Consider the following 18,928-nt stretch of genomic DNA (forward strand, 5'->3'; position numbering starts at 1 on the left):
AAGACACTTGTGCACGCATGTTTATAGCAGTACAATTCACAATTGCAAAAATATGGAAGCAGCTCAAATGCCCATCAATCGACTAGATAAAGAAATTGTGATTATATATATATAAAATACCATAAAAGGAGATCTTAAAGATCATTATATATTATATTATATATACATTTATATATGAATATATAATTATATATAAAATAATAATATATCTATAATATCTATATCTATAATAATATATAATGTAATATATATTATAAATTCATATATAAATATTTATATATAATATAATATATAATATATAAATTATATACATTATATATAATATATAATGCAATATAATACATATAATATACGATTATATATTATAATATAATATAATATACTAATATTATATTATATTATAATATATAATCGTATATTATATATTATAATATATAATATATAATGTAATATATATAAATTATATATATTTATATATATAATTATTATAATATATAATGACCTTTAAGATCTTCATTTATGGTTATTATATATATATATATATATAAAATCACAGTTTCTTTATCTACTTGTTGATTGATTGATGAGCATTTGGGCTGGTTCCATATTTTTGCAATTGTGAATTGTACTGCTATAAACATGCATGCACAAGTGTCTTTTTCATATAATGACTTCTTTTCCTCTGGGTAGATACCCAGTAGTGGGATTGCTGGATCAAATGGTAGATCTACCTTTAATTCTTTAAGGAATCTCCACACTGTTTTCCACAGTGGTTGTACTAGTTTACATTCCCACCAATAGTGTAAAAGTGTTCCCTTTTCACCACATCCATGCCAACATCTATTATTTTTTAATTTTTTTTTATTATGGCCATTTTAGCAGGAGTAAGTTGGTATTGCATGTGGTTTTGATTTCAGTTTCCCTGGTAGTTAGTGATGTTGAGCATTTCTTCGTATGTTTGTTGGCCATCTGTATATCTTCTTTTGAGAATTGTCTATTCATGTCCGCTTTTTGATGGGATTGTTTTTTCTTGCTGATTGGTTTCAGTTCCTTGTAGATTCTGGATATTAGTTATTTGTCAGATATATAGATATATATATTAGTATATACTAATATATATATAAGTATACATATTAGTATATATTAGTATATATATCTATATATCTGGATATAAATTATTTGTCAGATATATAGATATATATTGTATGTCATATTATATACATATATAATATATAATATAACATATATCATGATATATCATATAATATATAATATTAAGTAATATATACTATATATTATATATATATCACAGTTTATCTACTTGATTGATGGGCATTTATATATATACACACATATATATATTTATATATATACACACATATATATATATATTTATATATATACACCATAGAATGCTACCCAGCTATGAAAAGGTATGAAATAATCACATTCTCAGCTACCTGGATGGAATTGGAGACCATTATTCTAAGTGAAGTTAACTCAGGAATGGGAAGCCAAACATCATGGTATGTTCTCACTTAAGTGGATGTTAAGCTGTGAGGATGCAAAGGCCTAAGAATAATACAATGGACTTTGGGGACTTGGGGGAAAGGGTGGGAGGAGTTGAGGGATAAAAGACTACACACTGGGTACAGTGTACACTGCTCGGTGATGCATGCACCATAATCTCAGAAATCACCACTAAGGAACTTATTCATGTAACCAAACACCACTTCTTTCCTGAAAGCCTATTGAGTTTAAAATTAAAAAAAAAGAAATACAACTGATTTTTGTGTGTTGAATTTGTTTCTTAGTTATTTTTTGTAGATTCTTTATCTATGTATAAAGTTATGTGGTCTGCTAACAGGGACAATTAAACTTTTTTTTCCAATTTGGATTACATTTCTTTCTCCTCCTGAGGGTGTTAGTACTATGTTGAATATAAGTGGTGAGAGCAGGCATACTTGCTTTATTCCTGACCTTAGAGAAAAGGCTTTCCACTTTTCACCATTGAGTAGGATGTTAGCTATAGGTTTGTTGTATATGAGCTTTATTGTATGGAGGTACGTTTCCTTTTATACCTAATTTGCTGAGAGTTTTTTTTTTTAATCAAGAATTATTGTTGAATTTTATCAATGCCTTTTCTGCATCTACTGAGATGATCATGTGGTTTATGTCCTTTATTCTGTTAAGGTATTGTATCACACTTAGTGATTTGCATGTGTTGAACCATCCTTGCATCCTTGGGATAAATTACACTTGATCATGATGAATGATCTTTTTAATATGGTGTTGAATTTGGTTTGCTAGTATTTTGCTGAGGATATTTGCACCTATGTTCCTCAGGGATACTGGTCTGTAATTTTCTTTTCTTCTAGTGTCTTTGTCTGGTTTTGGTATCAGGGTAATTCTGGTTCTGTAAAATGACTTTGGAAGTGTTTCCTTCTCTTCAATGTATTGGTAGAATTTGAAAATGATTGATTTCATTCCTCTTTAAATGTTTGGTAAAATTCAGCAGTGGATCCACGAGGTCTGGGGCTTTTCTTTGATGAGAGACTTTTATCACTGATTTAGTCTCCTTTCTCATTACGTATCTGTTTAGATTTTCTATTTCTTCATGCTTCAGTCTTGGTAGGTTTTATGTGTGTAGGAATGTATCCATTTCTTCTAGGTTATCCAATTTCCTGGCATATAATTGTTCTTAGTATTCTCTTAAAATCTTTTGCTTTTCTGTGGTGTTAATTGTAATGTCTCCTCTTTCATTTCTGATTTTGAGTCTTCTCTTGTTTTTTCTTAGTTGATCTAGCTAAGGGCTTGTCAATGTTATTTATCTTTTCATAAAACCAACTCTTGGTGTCACTGATTTTTTTCCTACTGTTTCTCTAATCTCTATTTCATTTACTTCTGCTGTGATCTTTATTATTTCCTTTTTTTCTACTAATTTTGAGCTTATTTGCTCTTCTTTTTCCAGTTCCTTGAGGTGTGATGTTAGATTGTTTGGGATCTTTTTTCTTTTTGATGTATGTATTTATTGCTATAAACTTCCTTCTTGGAAGTGCTTTTGCTGCATTCCATAAGTTTTAGTATGTTGTGTATACATTTTCACTTGTCTCAAGATATTTTAAATTTTCCCTTTAATTTTTTCCTTGACATATTGGTTATTCTGGAGTATGTTTTTTGATTTCCATATATTTATGAATGTTCCGCAATTCTTATCATTAATGATTTCTAGTTCCATACCACTGTGCATATATTACTTGATGTGATTTCAATATTCTTAAATTTGTTAAGGCTTGTTTTTGGCCTAACTTATGATCTATCCTGGAGAAATTTCTATGTGTGCTTGAGAATTATGTATATTCTATTGGATAAAATATTCTGTAGGTCCTTTTTGTCTAAAGTGTAGTTCAAGTTCAATGTTTCCCTACTGATTTTCTGTCTGGATGATATGTGAATTGTTGAAAATGGGGTCTTGAAGTCTCCTACCATTATTGTATTGCAGTCTACTTCTCCCTTCAGATCTATTAATATTTGTTTTACATATTTAGGTGCTTCTATGTTGGGTGCATATATTAAATATATTTATAATTATTAGATATTCACGATGATTTATCTCATTATCATTATATAATGACCTTTAAGATCTTTTATGGTTTTTGACTTTAAGTCTATTTTATTTGACATAGGTATAGTTATCCTTGCTCTCTTTTGAATGATTGAATGAATAAATAAATGCCACGAATTGTTTTCTGCATGGGGGAACAGTGCACCATGTCACAAGAGACAGTCTAAGTTGATATTTTTAAAACATCAGTATAGTCATTGTGGGATCAATAAAAACTTTTCATAGATTTTTATACATTACTGTTTTTATTCTGAATTGCAGAAGATGGATGGGCACCCTATCTTTTAGTGTTTAGAGCCTCTAAATGTTTTAACCTGGTAATACTTGAAAGACAGAAATGAATATGACCTAGTCCCCTGCTCCAGAGCAGCTCTAGGGAAGAGAGACATAGACACAAGGTATAACAACACTGTGTAAATAGTGTTGGGATAGAGGGTCTGTAGGAAGGGTTGGTGTGGAAGTTCAGAGAAGCACATTCCTCCTAGGGGAAACAGGAGAATCAAATAGGAACAGAGATATAGAGTGGGGAATAGAGAAGTCAAATGGAGAATAAGAGGGAGTGATAACTGAATAGGGGTAGTAAGCAGAAAAAGGGAGCTACATTGAGGAGAATGGAAAGTTGAAAGTAGGTATGGAGCGGAGGAGACTGACAGGCAGGGACGGAGACCCCCCTCTGGAGGCGGAAAGAGGCAGGACCACTTCCGGCCAGGGAGGGGGATAGGCTCAGACACAAGGAGAGGGTTGGAGAGAGCAGACGCCTTCTGGATTCAAGAAGACGAGGTGAGCTGAGGTGCCTGGCTTTAGTGAAGACCCTGTGGGGGCTTCCTGGCTGCGGCTTCGACGTGCCTGACTCCACACGCCCCTAAGGTTTGAAGAAAACCTGCTGGAGGTTTGGGACCTAACCGCATCAAAGTCGCCTTTAGCGGTGCCTGGACCCAGTTCGCACGGGAGAAAGTAGGAGGCAGAATCCCCTTTGGGCCACAGAAAGGAACTATCTGGACTCGGTTCGGGCCGTGGAAGGGAGGGATGCAGACCTAGTTGGGACTGCAGAAAGGAAGGATCGAGAAATCCTTCGGACGGTAGCAAGAAGGGAGGAGGATACACACAGTTCGGGAGGGAGATAGGGAGACGGCAGGACTCCGTTTAGGCTGGAGAAACGGGGCAGGACCCTGTTTGGGCCACAGAATGGAGGGATTGGGACCCAGAGAAAGGAGTGGGCAGCATCCCTTTTGAGCAACGGAAAGGACCAGACTCAGACAGGAGAAAGGAGGGTATATGACCCGGTTGGTTCCGGTTTGAAAGGGAAGAGACAGGACCTGGTAGGGTTTGAGAACAGGAATACACAGAAGGTTCATACAGTTGGATTTGGGGGTGAGGTATTCGTGTTGCAGAAAGGGCGGAGCTGCACACTTGCAGACGTGGAAAGAGCGGGGAGTGGTGTTGGTTGGGGAAGGGGTGATGCAGCGACGTACCGCAGAGCGGAGGGAGGGGGCTTATTAAAGGAAGGGAAGGTGAAGACAAATGCTGCAGAGCGGAGGGAAGGGGGTGTATTGGGAAGGGGCGGTGCGTGGCAGTACCGCAGAGGAGAGATGGGCGGTGTTGGGGTAGGGGCGGTGCGGAGTGGTACTGCAGAGCGGAGGGAGGGGGCTAGTGTTGGGGGAAGGGTTGGATCGAGACGCGATGCAGTTAGAAAGAGTGGGTCGGGGTGGCGCCAAGATGTTCTGTTGCTCTGAGAGCAGGGGGCAGATGTGGGATTGAACTGGTTAGAAACTGTCCGGTTTACCAAGGCGCATGCGCGCGGAGGGCCTTGAAGAACCGGTTCTTTTGGGATAGAGGTGGGCCTAAGATGGGGGGTGGGGGCGCCTCTAGTCGGTGCGCATGCGCACTATCGAGTTGCGGAGGGGGCGTGTAAAGGGGTGGGGTCGTAGAACTGACCCTCTTGGAGGCAAAAGGAGCTGGGCGTTGGAAACCAAATGGCCTGGGTTTTTTAGGTATGAAAACCCAGGAGTTGAAGGGATTAGGGCCCAAGGTTACATGAGACTCCCCTAAGTCAGGATAGGTGAGATGTCTGATGAATCTCCCCCTCCCTCTCATTCTCTAACTCAGGCCCATTCCCCTCAGGCTCACCTGTTACTCGGCCTCCCAGAAAGATGGATAGGAGAAATGACTACGGATATAGGGTGCCTCTATTTCAGGTGAGGCCTCTCTGCATTCTCTCTAGGCCATCTGCCCCGTCCTGAGTTCACCTACTGCTCTTCAGACCCCTTCCACCATGTAGTTTCATAATTCCCTGCCTAACTCGTCTCAGTCCTCCCTTACATGATGAAGGGGAGGAGAGGAAAACCTGCCTCTTTTCCTTCCTTGCTCCCTACCCCTTCCCCTACCCCATTTTAATTAACCACTGCTTAGAGGAAGGGAAGGCCTTTGTGGAAAGGGATGGGCTTTAGGGAGGCCAGATGGCCCAGAGGATGTTAATCCTAAGTGTGTAGGGCCCTCTGCCTCCCCCGGGGAGCCTGGGGCTTCCCTTCCCTCCAGATATACAGACTGAAACCACAGAAGAGGACAGTGTCTTGCTGATGCATACCCTGTTGGCGGCAACCAAGGACTCCCTGGCCATGGACCCACCAGTTGTCAACCGGTCTAAGAAAAGCAAGACCAAGAAGGCCCCTATAAAGACTATTACTAAGGCCACACCTGCTGCCCCTCCAGTCCCAACTGCCGATGAGATTGCCACCAATAAGCCCAAAATAACTTGGCAGGCTTTAAACCTGCCAGTCATTACCCAGATCAGCCAGGCTTTACCTACCACTGAGGTAACCAATACTCAGGCTTCTTCAGTCACTGCTCAGCCTAAGAAAGCCAACAAGATGAAGAGAGTTACTGCCAAGGCAGCCCAAGGCTCCCAATCCCCAACTGGCCGTGAGGGTGGCACTACACAGCTCAAGTCACCCTTGCAGGTCCTAAAGCTACCAGTCATCTCACAGAATATTCACGTTCCAATTGCCAATGAGTCAGCCAGTTCCCAGGCCTTGATAACCTCTATCAAGCCTAAGAAAGCTTCCAAGGCTAAGAAGGCTGCGAATAAGGCCATAGCTAGTGCCACCGAGGTCTCACTGGCTCCACCTGCCACCCATACAGCTACCACCCAAGGCCAAATTACCAATGAGACAGCCAGTATCCACACCGCAGCAGCCTCCATCCGAACCAAGAGAGTCTCCAAAGCCAGGAAGACAATTGCTAAGGTCATAAATACTGACACTGAGCATATAGAGGCTCCAAATGTCACTGAGGCAGCTACCAGGCAGATTGAGGCCTCAGTAGTAGCTATCAGGCCCAAAAAATCCAAGGGCAAGAAGGCTGCCAGTAGGAGCCCAAATTCTGTCTCTGAGCTCTCTGAGGCCCCACTTGCCACTCAAATGGTCACAAACCAAGCCCTGGCAGCCACCCTGCGGGTCAAGAGAGGGTCTAGGGCTCGGAAGGCTGCCATTAAGGCTCAGGCAACTGAAAGCCAGACTCCAAATGCTGACCAAGGGGCCCAGGCCAAGATGGCCTTTGCTCAGACCAACGTAAGTGCCCTTGAGACTCAGGTTGCTGCTGCTGTCCAGGCCCTGGCAGATGACTATCTGGCTCAGTTGAGCCTGGAGCCCACAACCAGGACCCGGGGCAAGAGAAACCGAAAGGTGAGATCTCTGACATTGCCATCCTTAACTTTGTGCTTCTTTTCCATTTCTACCCTTCTAGTTTGTTCATTTCTTCTATAAAAGTTTTACTTTGAGCTAGTCCCTGTGTTCAGATAGGCTGTGGAAGATGCTGAGAAAAAGGTGATGTAGTTTCTGCCCCCTAGCAGTTCACAGATTGGTGAGGAAATAAGGCATCCATACACTCAGCTACAACCTGTATGTAATTCTACTTGTATTTAAATAGTAGTTACCATGTGCCAGGCTTTGTGTTGGGTACATTTACACAGGGTATGTCTGAATGTTTTGAAAGTAACTCTTACCAACAAGGGATCATAGGTCCCAGTTTTACACTTAAGAAAACTGAGTTCCAGAGAAATGAAGTGACTTGTCCAAGAGGTACCAGCCAGCATAATTGGTGGTAGCCAAAGGAAGAGAAAGACCCTTAGGCTCTTATCTTGAGTTGTTCCTGGCCTGGCAGAGGAATGAAATTCCTTCCTGGAAGACAGTGAAAGATAAGCTCAGGACTCAGGGTGGCCAATGGCAAGGTCAGGATCAGGCTCCACTACAGCAAGGCTGAGGGAGGAGGTTAGAGGGACTTTCTGTCTGGAGCAGGCAAGGTGAGGAGACAGAGCCATCTCTTTCACCTGGTGACTCTGGACATTCCTTCTTTCTGATGATGAAGTCCAAGCATCTGAATGGGGATGAGACAAGTGGCAGTAATTACAGGCGGATCCCATGGGGCCGGAGACCTGCGCCACCGCGAGATGTGGCCATTTTACAAGAAAGGGTAAGAATCCAATGCAGTCCAGTCTCTTCTCTTCTTCACCTGCCCTCTTCTCTGCCACCTTCCAAGCTTTCTGCAAGCATGTTAAGATCTCTCCATCTATTCCTCTCCTCCCAGGCTAATAAGTTGGTGAAATACCTGTTGGTTAAGGACCAGACAAAGATCCCCATCAAACGCTCAGGTAGTGTCCTACCAACCCTCCTTCTTCAGCTCTCCTCTCCACTCCCCTCTCCTCCCATAGCCTGGGAGTAACACTTTATGTCCTTTTTGTTTTGTCATATCTCCACACCTGCCCTCCTCGCATTCTGCCATGGCTGGCATCTCCCATTAACTCACTTCAGGTCTCTGATTGCACTGACCCAACAGGACTGGCAAAAGGGCTGCAGCTCTGTGGCCCCTGCTAAGCTCAGCTACTCTCACTTCTCCTTTTCTACAGACATGCTGAGGGATGTCATCCAAGAATATGATGAATATTTCCCAGAAATCATTGAACGAGCAAGCTACACTCTGGAGAAGGTGAAGGGGCAGTGCTGGTGGATGGGCACAATGGGGAAGCTTTGAATCGAGCAAAGACATACATGTCCCTTTTGGAGAGAATCACAGAGACATGCTAATCCAGCCCCATTACTGTGTGAATGGGCAGACAGTGGCCTAGGGAGAAGTGTAGACTTGCCATGGGTCACACAGCGTGTCAGTGATGACAGCATGGCTAGGACAGAAGCCACTCAACTTAGTCTCAGCTTCTATCCATAGTTGGACACATTCTGCATGTATTTCAGATCTCACCTGTCCCTTGTATCCCCATTCTCTGTCTCCCTAGATTCCTGCTCATCACAAAGATGATGTTGATGACAATAGTACATTTGCTGCATGTTTACTGGGTGCCAGGCACTTGGCTGTGTGCTGTATGTGCGTTATCTAACTGATTTCTTACACATGCAAACCCCCTAAGTACACTGGGAGTTTTAGGATGCCCGGAAAGTTCACTGATACCTAAGCTGAATTTTGTGATCTCACAGGCTGTTCTTTTACTTGGCAGATGTTTCGAGTCAATCTGAAAGAAATTGATAAGCAAAGTAGCTTGTATATTCTCATCAGCACTCGGGAATCCTCTGCAGGCATACTGGGAACGTAAGCTGGGAAAGGGCTGCAGTGGGAAGGAAGCTTCTGCTTTTATCTGTGCTGCTACCCCTTCTTTGTCCTACTTCCCCCATCCTCTTAGAGAGTCAGGAAAAACAGGGTCTCAAAAGCCCTGTCTCAGCACCTGCTCATAGTTGGAGCCCTGCTCATAGTAGTGGCACCTGATTATGATTGACTGAAGGGTATAGGAGCCTAGGGTGGGACATTCCTGCTGTCGGGTTTGCTGTCTCTGTAGAAGCTTCCCAGGAAAGCAGGCCTGTCATTGCTTGCCTCTTCTGATGGAGTGCCTGGCCTGGCTTTGACAGAGTGGTTCTCAAGGAGGGCTTCCTGGTGTGGGTGGATCAGGATGCATGAAGTGCAGGAGTGTCAGTGGGGCTGAAGGTTCTGGGAGAGAAAGAAGGGACTCACATTGACTGAGTGCTTGTGTTGTACCAGGTTGACAGCCATTCTTCCATCTTCTTGGCAACCTGAGGAAGGGAGAATATGATTTTCCCATTTTACTGAATAATAGACCGAGGCTTGCAAGGTCTAAGTGCCTTGCCCAGGGTGGCATAGAGCTGGAAGCAGAGACTGGGCAGAATTCTGTATCTGAGGAATCTGGGAGAGGCTAGCCTAGTGAGCTGGCTGGTGTGTCTTTTGCGGATGGCTGCTGAACATAAACCTTCTTTCTGTCCTGTTGAAACATAAACCTTCTTTCTGTCCTGTTGAAACATAAACCTTCTTTCTGTCCTGTTATTCCCTTAGGACCAAGGACACACCCAAGCTGGGTCTCCTCATGGTGATTCTGAGTGTCATTTTTATGAATGGCAACAAGGCCAGTGAGGGTGAGTGGCTGGGCTTGCAGCTGAATGGGTGGCCATGGTCTGGATTCCATGTGTTCAATTTCTGTCCCTGTCTCCTCTTGCCTCCCCTCACAGCTGTCATCTGGGAGGTGCTGCGCAAGTTGGGGCTGCACCCTGGGTATGATTGGGCTCTCTCAGCGCGTGCTGTCCGTGTTGTCCTTTGGCAAGAGAGGATGGTCCTAGGATTGCATCAGTCTGGTGGTCTGGTGGAGCGGGTGGGGTGCTGGACTGGGTAGAGGGCCCAGGGTTCTGACCTGGATGGATGATGGGCAAATGGTCCTGAACTCTCTGCTGTCTCTCTCCTTTATGTCCTGTGTTCTAAGCTGAGATGTTAGATAGACCTTCAGGGATCCCTGACAAAGAGGCATCCGGTCTTAACTGCTTGCTTCTAGTGGCCATGTGCTCACTACTTTCTTCGCTTCATTGAGACTACCCCATGTGCTAGAGAGGTCTCTTCCATGTTGGGAAATGCCTCTGCCCTCATCTAGGCAGTTCTGATCTGTGTTCATGGGTTATTTTTCCCATTGTCAGGGTGAGGCATTCACTCTTTGGGGAAGTGAGGAAGCTCATCACAGACGAGTTTGTGAAGCAGAAGTAAGTGGTGTTTGGGGCTTTGTCTGGCCCTGAAGTGTTCTGGGTATACTGTTCTGGTTCAGAAAGTGCTTAGTCAGTGCCTTTCTTACACTAGCTTTAAAGGGATGGGCATCCTGTGTCCTAGAACTGATACTATCTAAAATTCCCATGGGCAGACCTTTCCAGGACTGGGCCAGACTCAACACAAGGCCCTTGCAGTGGGGTGTGCTCAGAGCAGAGGCCCTTAAGAATGGCTCCTCTGTTTACAACACACCCAACAGGAATCTGGGCTTACTCCTCACAGGTGGCATGATACTTTGGCCTTCCTGTGACATCATGCCCTATACATGTCTCCTCTGGAGAAGCCCAAGGGACTGCTTTGCACAGGGCCAGTGGGAAATGGCTCAGTATTGGAGGCCAAGACCATAAACTGTGTTTGGTAGTGAGTCTGGGGCTGGAGGGTCTTAGAAATCCTTCTCCAGGGGCTGTTTGTATTTGTTTGGAGGAGGTTGCCACCTGGTGTCTAGTGCTTAGACAGCGGGCTTGCTTGGTTAGAAACAAGTTTCGTTTCCTTTTTCCAAGGTACCTGGAGTACAAGAGGGTCCCTAACAGCAGACCACCTGAATATGAGTTCTTCTGGGGCTTGCGCTCCTACCATGAGACTAGCAAGATGAAAGTCCTCAAGTTTGCATGCAAGGTAAGAGGAGAGCTGCCTGAGCTTGGCATATTAAGGCAATGGGACACCCTTGCCTGGGGCAGGCAATGCACAGGGATGGGCAGGTACAGAGCAGCCTGCAGCTCATATATAAACATGTGGAGCCTCCTTTATGTCCTAGGGTGCTGCTAGATATATAGTTTACATCATCTCATTCATTGTTCATACTTTGTATTAGTCAGCATGGGCCGCCATAACAAAATACCATAGACGGGGTGGATTAAAAAACAAATTTATTTTCTCATAGTTCTTGAGGGCGAGAATCCTAGGTCAGGGTCCACCAGGGTCAGTTCCTGGTGAAGGCTCTCTTCCTGGCTTGCAGATGGCTGCCTTCTTGCTGTATCCTCACGTGGCTTTGTGTGTGAGAGAAGAGAGCAAGCTTTCTGGTGTCTCTTCTTATAAGGATACTAATCCTGTTCATCAGGACCCCACCCTTATGGCCTCATTTAACCTTAATTACCTCCATAAAGGCCCTATCTCCAAATACAATCACACTAGGTGTTAGGGATTCAACATACGAATTTGGGGGCGGGCACAACCCTTCAGTTCATAACATATTTACTCTCTATCATTTCCCGTAATTATAAAGACACTTAGGCTAAGTGAGGTTAAGTAACTTGTCCAAGGTCATATAGCACGTAAGTCATCAGAGCTGAAACTGGAGTTCAGAACTGACCCATGATAGAGCCCCAGTAACTAAGAATTTTAAAAAAGTATCGCTACTAGTTTAATACAAAGCCCATAGGTTAATACGTGATTACTAGGGTTGTTTTCTTATTATGATTATCATCCCCATTTCAGGTGCAGAAGAAAGACCCCAAGGACTGGGCTGTGCAGTACCGCGAGGCAGTGGAGATGGAAGTCCAAGCTGCAGCTGTGGCTGTGGCTGAGGCTGAAGCCAGGGCTGAGGCAAGAGCCCAAATGGGGATTGGAGAGGAAGCTGTGGCTGGGCCCTGGAATTGGGATGACATGGATATCGACTGCCTAACAAGGGAAGAGTTAGGCGATGATGCTCAGGCCTGGAGCAGATTTTCATTTGAAATTGAGGCCAGAGCCCAAGAAAATGCAGATGCCAGCACCAACGTCAACTTCAGCAGAGGAGCTAGTACCAGGGCTGGCTTCAGCGATGGTGCTAGTATTAGCTTCAATGGTGCACCCAGCTCCGGTGGTGGCTTCAGTGGTGGACCTGGCATTACCTTTGGTGTTGCACCCAGCACCAGTGCCAGCTTCAGCAATACAGCCAGCATTAGCTTTGGTGGCACACTGAGCACTAGCTCCAGCTTCAGCAGCGCAGCCAGCATTAGCTTTGGTGGTGCACCCAGCACCAGCACTAGTTTCAGCAGTGAAGCCAGCATTAGCTTTGGTGGCATGCCTTGTACCAGTGCCAGCTTTAGTAGTGCAGTCAGCTCTAGTTTTAGTGGTCCATTCAGCACCAGTGCCACTTTCAGTGGTGGAGCCAGCTCTGGCTTTGGAGGCACACTCAGCACCACGGCTGGCTTTAGTGGTGTACTCAGCACTAGCACCAGCTTTGGCAGTGCACCCACAACGAGCACAGTCTTCAGTAGTGCGCTTAGCACCAGCACTGGCTTTGGAGGCACAGTCAGCACCAGTGTCTGTTTTGGTGGCTCTCCCAGCTCCAGTGGTAGCTTTGGTGGTACACTCAGTACCAGTATCTGCTTTGGTGGCTCTCCCTGCACCAGCACTGGCTTTGGAGGCACACTCAGCACCAGTGTCTCCTTTGATGGCTCTTCCAGCACCAGTGCAAATTTTGGTGGTACACTAAGTACCAGCATCTGCTTTGATGGCTCTCCCAGCACCGGTGCTGGCTTTGGTGGTGCTCTCAACACCAGTGCCAGCTTCGGTGGTGCGCTCAACACCAGTACTGGTTTTGGTGGTGCTATGAGCACCAGTGCTGACTTTGGCGGTACACTAAGCACCAGTGTCTGCTTTGGTGGCTCTCCTGGCACCAGTGTCAGCTTTGGCAGTGCACTCAACACCAATGCTGGTTTTGGTGGTGCTGTCAGCACCAGCACTGACTTTGGTGGTACACTAAGCACCAGCGTCTGTTTTGGTGGCTCTCCCAGCACCAGTGCTGGCTTTGGTGGTGCACTTAACACCAATGCCAGCTTTGGCTGTGCCGTCGGCACCAGTGCCAGCTTCAGTGGTGCTGTCAGCACCAGTGCTGGCTTCAGTGGTACACCAAGCACCAACCTTGGCTTTGGCGGTGCATTTAGCACCAGTGCTGGCTTCGGTGGGGCACTTAGTACCACTACTGACTTTGGTGGTACTCCCAGCAACAGCATTGGCTTTGGTGCTGCTCCCAGCACCAGTGTCAGCTTTGGTGGAGCTCATGGCACCAGCCTCTGTTTTGGTGGAGCTCCCAGCACCAGCCTCTGCTTTGGCAGTGCATCTAATACTAACCTATGCTTTGGTGGCCCTCCTAGCACCAGTGCCTGCTTTAGTGGTGCTACCAGCCCTAGTTTTTGTGATGGACCCAGCACCAGTACCAGTTTCAGCTTTGGCAATGGGTTAAGCACCAGTGCTGGATTTGGTGGTGGACTGAACACCAGTGCTGGCTTTGGTGGTGGCCTAGGCACCAGTGCTGGCTTTGTTGGTGGGCTAGATACCAGCGCTGGCTTCGGTGGAGGACCAGGCACCAGCACTGGCTTTGGTGGTGGACTGGGCACCAGTGCTGGCTTTGGTGGTGGACTGGTCACTAGTGATGGCTTTGGTGGTGGACTGGGCACCAATGCTAGTTTCGGCAGCACACTTGGCACTGGTGCTGGCTTTAGTGGTGGCCTCAGCACCAGCGATGGCTTTGGCAGTAGGCCTAATGCCAGCTTCGACAGAGGACTGAGTACCATCATTGGCTTTGGCAGTGGTTCCAACACCAGCACTGGCTTTACTGGCGAACCCAGCACCAGCACGGGATTCAATAGTGGACCCAGTTCTGTTGTTGGCTTCAGCGGTGGACCAAGCACTGGTGTTGGCTTCTGCAGTGGACCAAGCACCAGTGGCTTCAGCGGTGGACCGAGCACAGGAGCTGGCTTCGGCGGTGGACCAAACACTGGTGCTGGCTTTGGTGGTGGACCGAGCACCAGTGCTGGCTTTGGCAGTGGAGCCGCCAGTCTTGGTGCCTGTGGCTTCTCCTATGGCTAGTGAGGTTTCAGGTAACTGCAATATTTCCATAGCCAGGACCCACAGGGATGGGTATAAGAGCTGGGAGATGTTATAAGAAATACTAACGCAGGAGAGCAGGGTGGAAAGATGAGGGCAATTAAGGAATTATGAGAAGACAGTGTATTTGGTGCTAAAATGTGTTCCTATTTGTTTTGTTTTCAGATTTATTCCCCATGTTTACAGATACCACTAATAAATTGCAGTAGTCCTTCCCATGGAGCCAAAGTACATCCTTGGAATCTTTGTCCACACAGCAGTCAAAGCAGCTATGGCCAATCGGCTGAGGGTGTCATGTGATGGAAAAATCTGTTTGCTGTTCCTGCTTTATTGTTTGCTTTCTGTGTGCTGTCATATTTTGGTATCAGAGTTACATTAAATTTGCAAAATGAATTGTAGTTTTTTTCTGTCTTTTAATGTGCTTAGGTAGTTGTGGAGTGGGATCTTGGGTTCGTAGAAGAGCTGGAGATCAGCATAGTTCTTTGGAGAACGTGGGGCTCCAGCTTTTGGCTCAAAGGCAAATATGACTTCAGCAGGATAGAGGCCTGGGGAAAGCATGGCAGGCAAGAGGATACAGCTTGAGGAAAGATATGGAGAGGGAAAGCCTGGAGCAGAAGGCAAACGGAGAGGCTTCTGGGCAGTAAGCACAGATTCATTTTGAATCACTGGTGTAAGAATGGAGGGAAGGGCAGAGGTCACTAGGGGTGGACATAAGAACAAGGGAGGGTTTAATTGGGATAGGAGAGGAAAACTTGGGCATATTGTATAGACTGTGGGGCAAAAGCTAACAGGAACAGGAGATCGATATGGAAGAGTCAGGAATTGACTGAAGTAGCCCATCCCTGAGAAGACGACCCTGACTTTGAACAGACCTAAGGGTGGCTGTGGATGCAGATAAATATAGATCTGCTTCAAGCAGGGATCAGCAACTTCTGTAGTAGACAACAACAACAACAAAAAAAAGGAGAGGTGGATTATACAAGGTTTAGATCTTGCTGGGTGGTTGTGATGTAAGGACAAGGGAACAAAGGCAGCAAGTGTATGAATCTGTCACTGGTACCTGGCTGCATGGAGAGTAGCTGAAGAGATGGCCCATAGTATCCAACATAGTTAGGGACAGAACACTAAGGATAGATTGGGGGACAATAGAGCATTCAAAGGACTCTGCTCTTGATGCTGTACAGCAACAAATATTGTTCATTCAAAAAATACTATAGGGCTGGGCACAGTGGCTCATGTCTGTAATCCCAGCACTTTGGGAGAGGCCAAGATGGGAGGATCGCTTGAGCCCAGGAGTTCAAGACCAGCCTGGATAACGTAGTGAGACTTCGTCTCTACAAAATAATTGAAAATTAGCTGGGCATGGTGGTATGCACCTGTGGTCCCAGCTCCTTGTGAGAGAGGCTGAGGTGGGAGGATCGCTTAAGCCCAGGAGTTCGAGGCTGCAGTGAGCTGAGATTGCACCACTGAACTTCAGCCTGGGTGACAGAGTGAGACTCTGTCTCAAAAAAAAAAAAAAAAAAAAAAAGAAGGAAATACTACATATATGCCTCCTGTATGGAGGCACACTGCTAGGGATTCAGTGGATGACAGAGAGTTGTAAGGACTGGGGTAGTAGGTGGGCAGTGGTCAGACAGTTGGATGCTTACATTTAAAAAGTCAGACTAGGGAGATGATACCAAAATCCATGGAGTAGGTGGTTGAAGGGGAGAAGATGATCACTGGAGTTGAGGGGGTCAGGGGACTGTGAGGCCAAAGTATTGGTTGGATCATTCACATAAACAGTGAAATCACTCAGGATGGCAGCAAGAGTTGGAGAAGAAAGGAACACTTGGCTCAAGTGCCAGATTCTTCTCTGAGTGTAAGGATGAAAGTGTCATGCCCACAGCCACCTTGCTGGAACAAGGCCCACAGGAACTCACAGGCACCTATCTTCTCCCCCATCTTTGGAGGTGCTACCATAGAACTTTTCCCTCCAGGAAGTCCTCACCCATTCCATGCCCTTATAGCAGCAGAGCTGGGTCAGGATTAGGATCAGTACCTTGAGAACAATTGGAAAAGCCTCGCCATGACCTCCTCCTCTCCTCTTGTAGGCAATAAGTCTTTATTTGTCAGAGAATAGGAATTAAGAAACAAAGTTTCCTCCAGAGCTAGATAGCTCCTTGGTTGCGGCCAGTAAGCAAGGCTTGTTTGGGAGTTGTGGAGGACTTCTTCACTGGAAGTGGGGTGCCTCAGTGAGGCCAAGGCAGAGTAGGAGAAGAGCAAGGATAGCATTTCCTAAAGGTGGAAGGCGATGAGGACACAGGCAGTTTGGCTTCTTGGAAGGGGCTCAGTAGTGGGCTGGGACAGTATCCAGGGCTTCCTCAGGTTCCCGGGTGATGTCCACATTCTGAGGAGAGAGCGCAGGATTAATAGGAAGGAGACAGCAGTGCAGGGCCCCAACCTCTCCCCTGCCTCTTGTCCTCATTGCCAGGCTCCCCTCTTTCAGCCAGGCCTGGATCCTGACCCTCAGGTAGGCCTGGGGGAATCTCAGCCTGAGGCCTTTTTGGCGGGAATTGCCCCAGCCTTGCATCTCCATGGTGCCTCGGGTCTGGGCTGTGGTTTCCGCATTTCTGGGTGCTGGTTGCTTCATCTGTTGGTGCAAAACACCCAGGCTTGGTGGGGTTGGGGCAGCCTTTCTGTGGATAAGGTGCTTTCACCATGTGCTGTGTCCACAGCCAGCTTGGGCCATAGAGTCCCCCACCTACCTCAGGCTTCTCCCGGTGTGTGTTCACGGCCTCCACATTCAGGTAGATGGATTCCACTTTGCAGCCTTAGAAAAGAAAAATCCATCTGTCCATAAGCCCCCAAGGTAGGCACAGGTCTTCCCTGAGGTATCACCTCCCCCCACCCCCATCACCAGCCACACCCCCAGCTTCATACTGTGTACAGATCATGACTCGCCTGTATGGAGGAGAATTTAGACAGCTATGTGATTGTGGGGAAGACACCAGGCCTAAGAGGCAGCCAACAGGGCATCCTGTCACCTCTGCCCCTAACAGTCTTAGTTCTCTGAGCTTCAGTTGCTCATTTGTAAATGGGGATGGAGATGAGAGATGAACTCTGGCTGCCCACAGCTCTTGAGGTCCGCAGGACAGCAGTCTCATCTATGTAATATTGATGTAGCTCTGTGGATCCTCCAAGCCGTGTTAGGTGGTGAAGAGGTGGAAGAGTCCTGGGGCCACTGCCTTGGGCGATCAGTGCAAGGCAAAGTTTATCTGGAGGACAATGTGGTTGTGGCAACACCAGGAGTATGCAAGTTCACATGGGAGTTTTAGGGAACCTGAAGACGGAGGAGGGTGCATCATTGGGGCTTGGGGCTGACAGAGGGGGCCTAATGCCTTTGGAAGCTCCCTTAGCTTCATCCCTGTGGACTGCACCTTACTCCAGGCTTCAGTAGGTCATCTGCCCTGTTCGCACCCCAGAATAGATTTGATTCTGCCCCTCCCTTGTTCACGAACCTTTCATAGCTAATGTCCCAAGAAAGAGCCTGAACTGCCCAGGCTGGTCTTTGTGCTCTTTCTCCAATACGGCCCTAACCTACAATTTTCCTCTGGTCCCCTTTGGGGAATCCCCCTTCCACAGCTTGGTGCTCTGTGCTGGGTGCTCTGGCAGAGACACAGAGAGTCAGAGCCAGCCCCAGATTTAGAAGCCATCCTACTCTTTCCCTGTTATCCTACTACCATCAGTCCCACCCCCACCACCCACCCAGGGAACCTCCTGCAGGACATCCACCCACCCACCCAGGAAACCTCCTGCAGGACTCTTCTGGGCAAATGGTAGGCACTAGGGCCATGCTCATAGCCTCTATATGCCTGTCCTTCGATCAGGGTGGGAGTACTTACCATAAGCCACAGGAGTGAGTTTGAGCACTGTGTGCAGAGGGCACCTGAGATATGGAAGCTCATCTAGAAAGGAACAGGAAGCAGCCCTCATGTCCCCTTGCCGTGGTGGGGCCTCACCAGGGGCCCACTCCCCCCACCCTGCAGGGGCAGCACGAGAGCACCTGGGAAGAGAGGAGGAGAGCAGGGAGGCAGGAATGCCCTGGAAAACGGTGGTGGACTGGACTGCGTGTCCTGCAGGAGGGTAGGGCCAGCCACCCTGGAGACGGCCACCACCTCACTCACAGGACAAATGAGACTCAGGCAGGCTTCTCTCCCGCCCCAAGCCTGGGGCCTTCGGCAGACCCCACACCGCAAAGGCCCACAGTTCACATCAGCAGGTGTTTTCTGAGGCCCTGCTGTGGCAGTGGACAGCTCCCACAGCCTTCTCCCAGCCTGGCCTGCTCCCTCTGATCATCCCTGCCCCAGGCCTGGCGATGGACGAGCATTTGTGCATTCACTTGTTTCCAGT

General features: G+C 46.7%; 2 protein-coding genes and 1 non-coding gene across 13 annotated transcripts in view; 2 read left to right on the forward strand and 1 right to left on the reverse strand.

The window, feature by feature from the left end:
• The first annotated feature begins 4,290 nt into the window (after positions 1-4,290).
• On the forward strand, positions 4,291-14,929 carry TRO (trophinin). Of its 7 annotated transcripts, none has more exons than XM_055267953.2 (13): positions 4,291-4,405; positions 5,747-5,820; positions 6,115-7,305; positions 7,988-8,092; positions 8,207-8,270; positions 8,526-8,605; positions 9,129-9,220; positions 9,974-10,053; positions 10,147-10,189; positions 10,603-10,665; positions 11,227-11,341; positions 12,161-14,529; positions 14,702-14,929. In XM_055267953.2, exons 2-12 carry the CDS (start codon positions 5,776-5,778, stop codon positions 14,516-14,518), a joined length of 4,236 nt encoding a protein of 1,411 aa, XP_055123928.1. In that variant the 5' UTR covers positions 4,291-4,405; positions 5,747-5,775; the 3' UTR covers positions 14,519-14,529; positions 14,702-14,929. The 7 variants fall into 7 exon arrangements, with proteins under 7 accessions (XP_055123928.1, XP_055123933.1, XP_055123934.1 ...); XM_055267958.1 differs by having other exon boundaries at positions 12,161-12,268; XM_055267952.2 differs by having other exon boundaries at positions 4,325-4,405; positions 5,732-5,820.
• On the forward strand, positions 10,865-10,993 carry LOC129476600 (small nucleolar RNA SNORA11). The gene has a single exon (XR_008655024.1). It is a non-coding gene; the product is annotated as a small nucleolar RNA SNORA11 (small nucleolar RNA).
• Positions 14,930-16,089: 1,160 nt separating the features above from the next.
• The window catches only part of PFKFB1 (6-phosphofructo-2-kinase/fructose-2,6-biphosphatase 1), a 62,999-nt gene continuing 60,160 nt past the window's right edge, over positions 16,090-18,928 (reverse strand). For all 5 annotated transcript variants that reach the window (XM_063634826.1, XM_055267962.2, XM_055267963.2 and 2 more), the window contains 3 exons: positions 18,421-18,483; positions 17,284-17,348; positions 16,090-16,925 (listed from right to left, as the gene is read on the reverse strand). In XM_063634826.1, coding sequence (XP_063490896.1) covers positions 16,866-16,925; positions 17,284-17,348; positions 18,421-18,483 — 188 coding nt within the window. In that variant the 3' untranslated portion in view covers positions 16,090-16,865. The remainder of the gene's footprint in view (positions 16,926-17,283; positions 17,349-18,420; positions 18,484-18,928) is intronic.

This window comes from Symphalangus syndactylus, chromosome X (assembly GCF_028878055.3).
Source record: "Symphalangus syndactylus isolate Jambi chromosome X, NHGRI_mSymSyn1-v2.1_pri, whole genome shotgun sequence".
Lineage (NCBI taxonomy): Eukaryota > Metazoa > Chordata > Mammalia > Primates > Hylobatidae > Symphalangus > Symphalangus syndactylus.

What these genes read in the sequence shown, in the direction of transcription:
- TRO (XM_055267953.2), top strand. Translation starts at nt 5,776, where the DNA reads ATGGATAGGAGAAATGACTACGGATATAGGGTGCCTCTATTTCAG. An exon ending in TGGCCATTTTACAAGAAAGG is followed by an intron (nt 8,093 to 8,206) that starts GTAAGAATCCAA and finishes CTCTCCTCCCAG; the next exon opens with GCTAATAAGTTGGTGAAATA. An exon ending in TGGCAACAAGGCCAGTGAGG is followed by an intron (nt 10,054 to 10,146) that starts GTGAGTGGCTGG and finishes CTCCCCTCACAG; the next exon opens with CTGTCATCTGGGAGGTGCTG.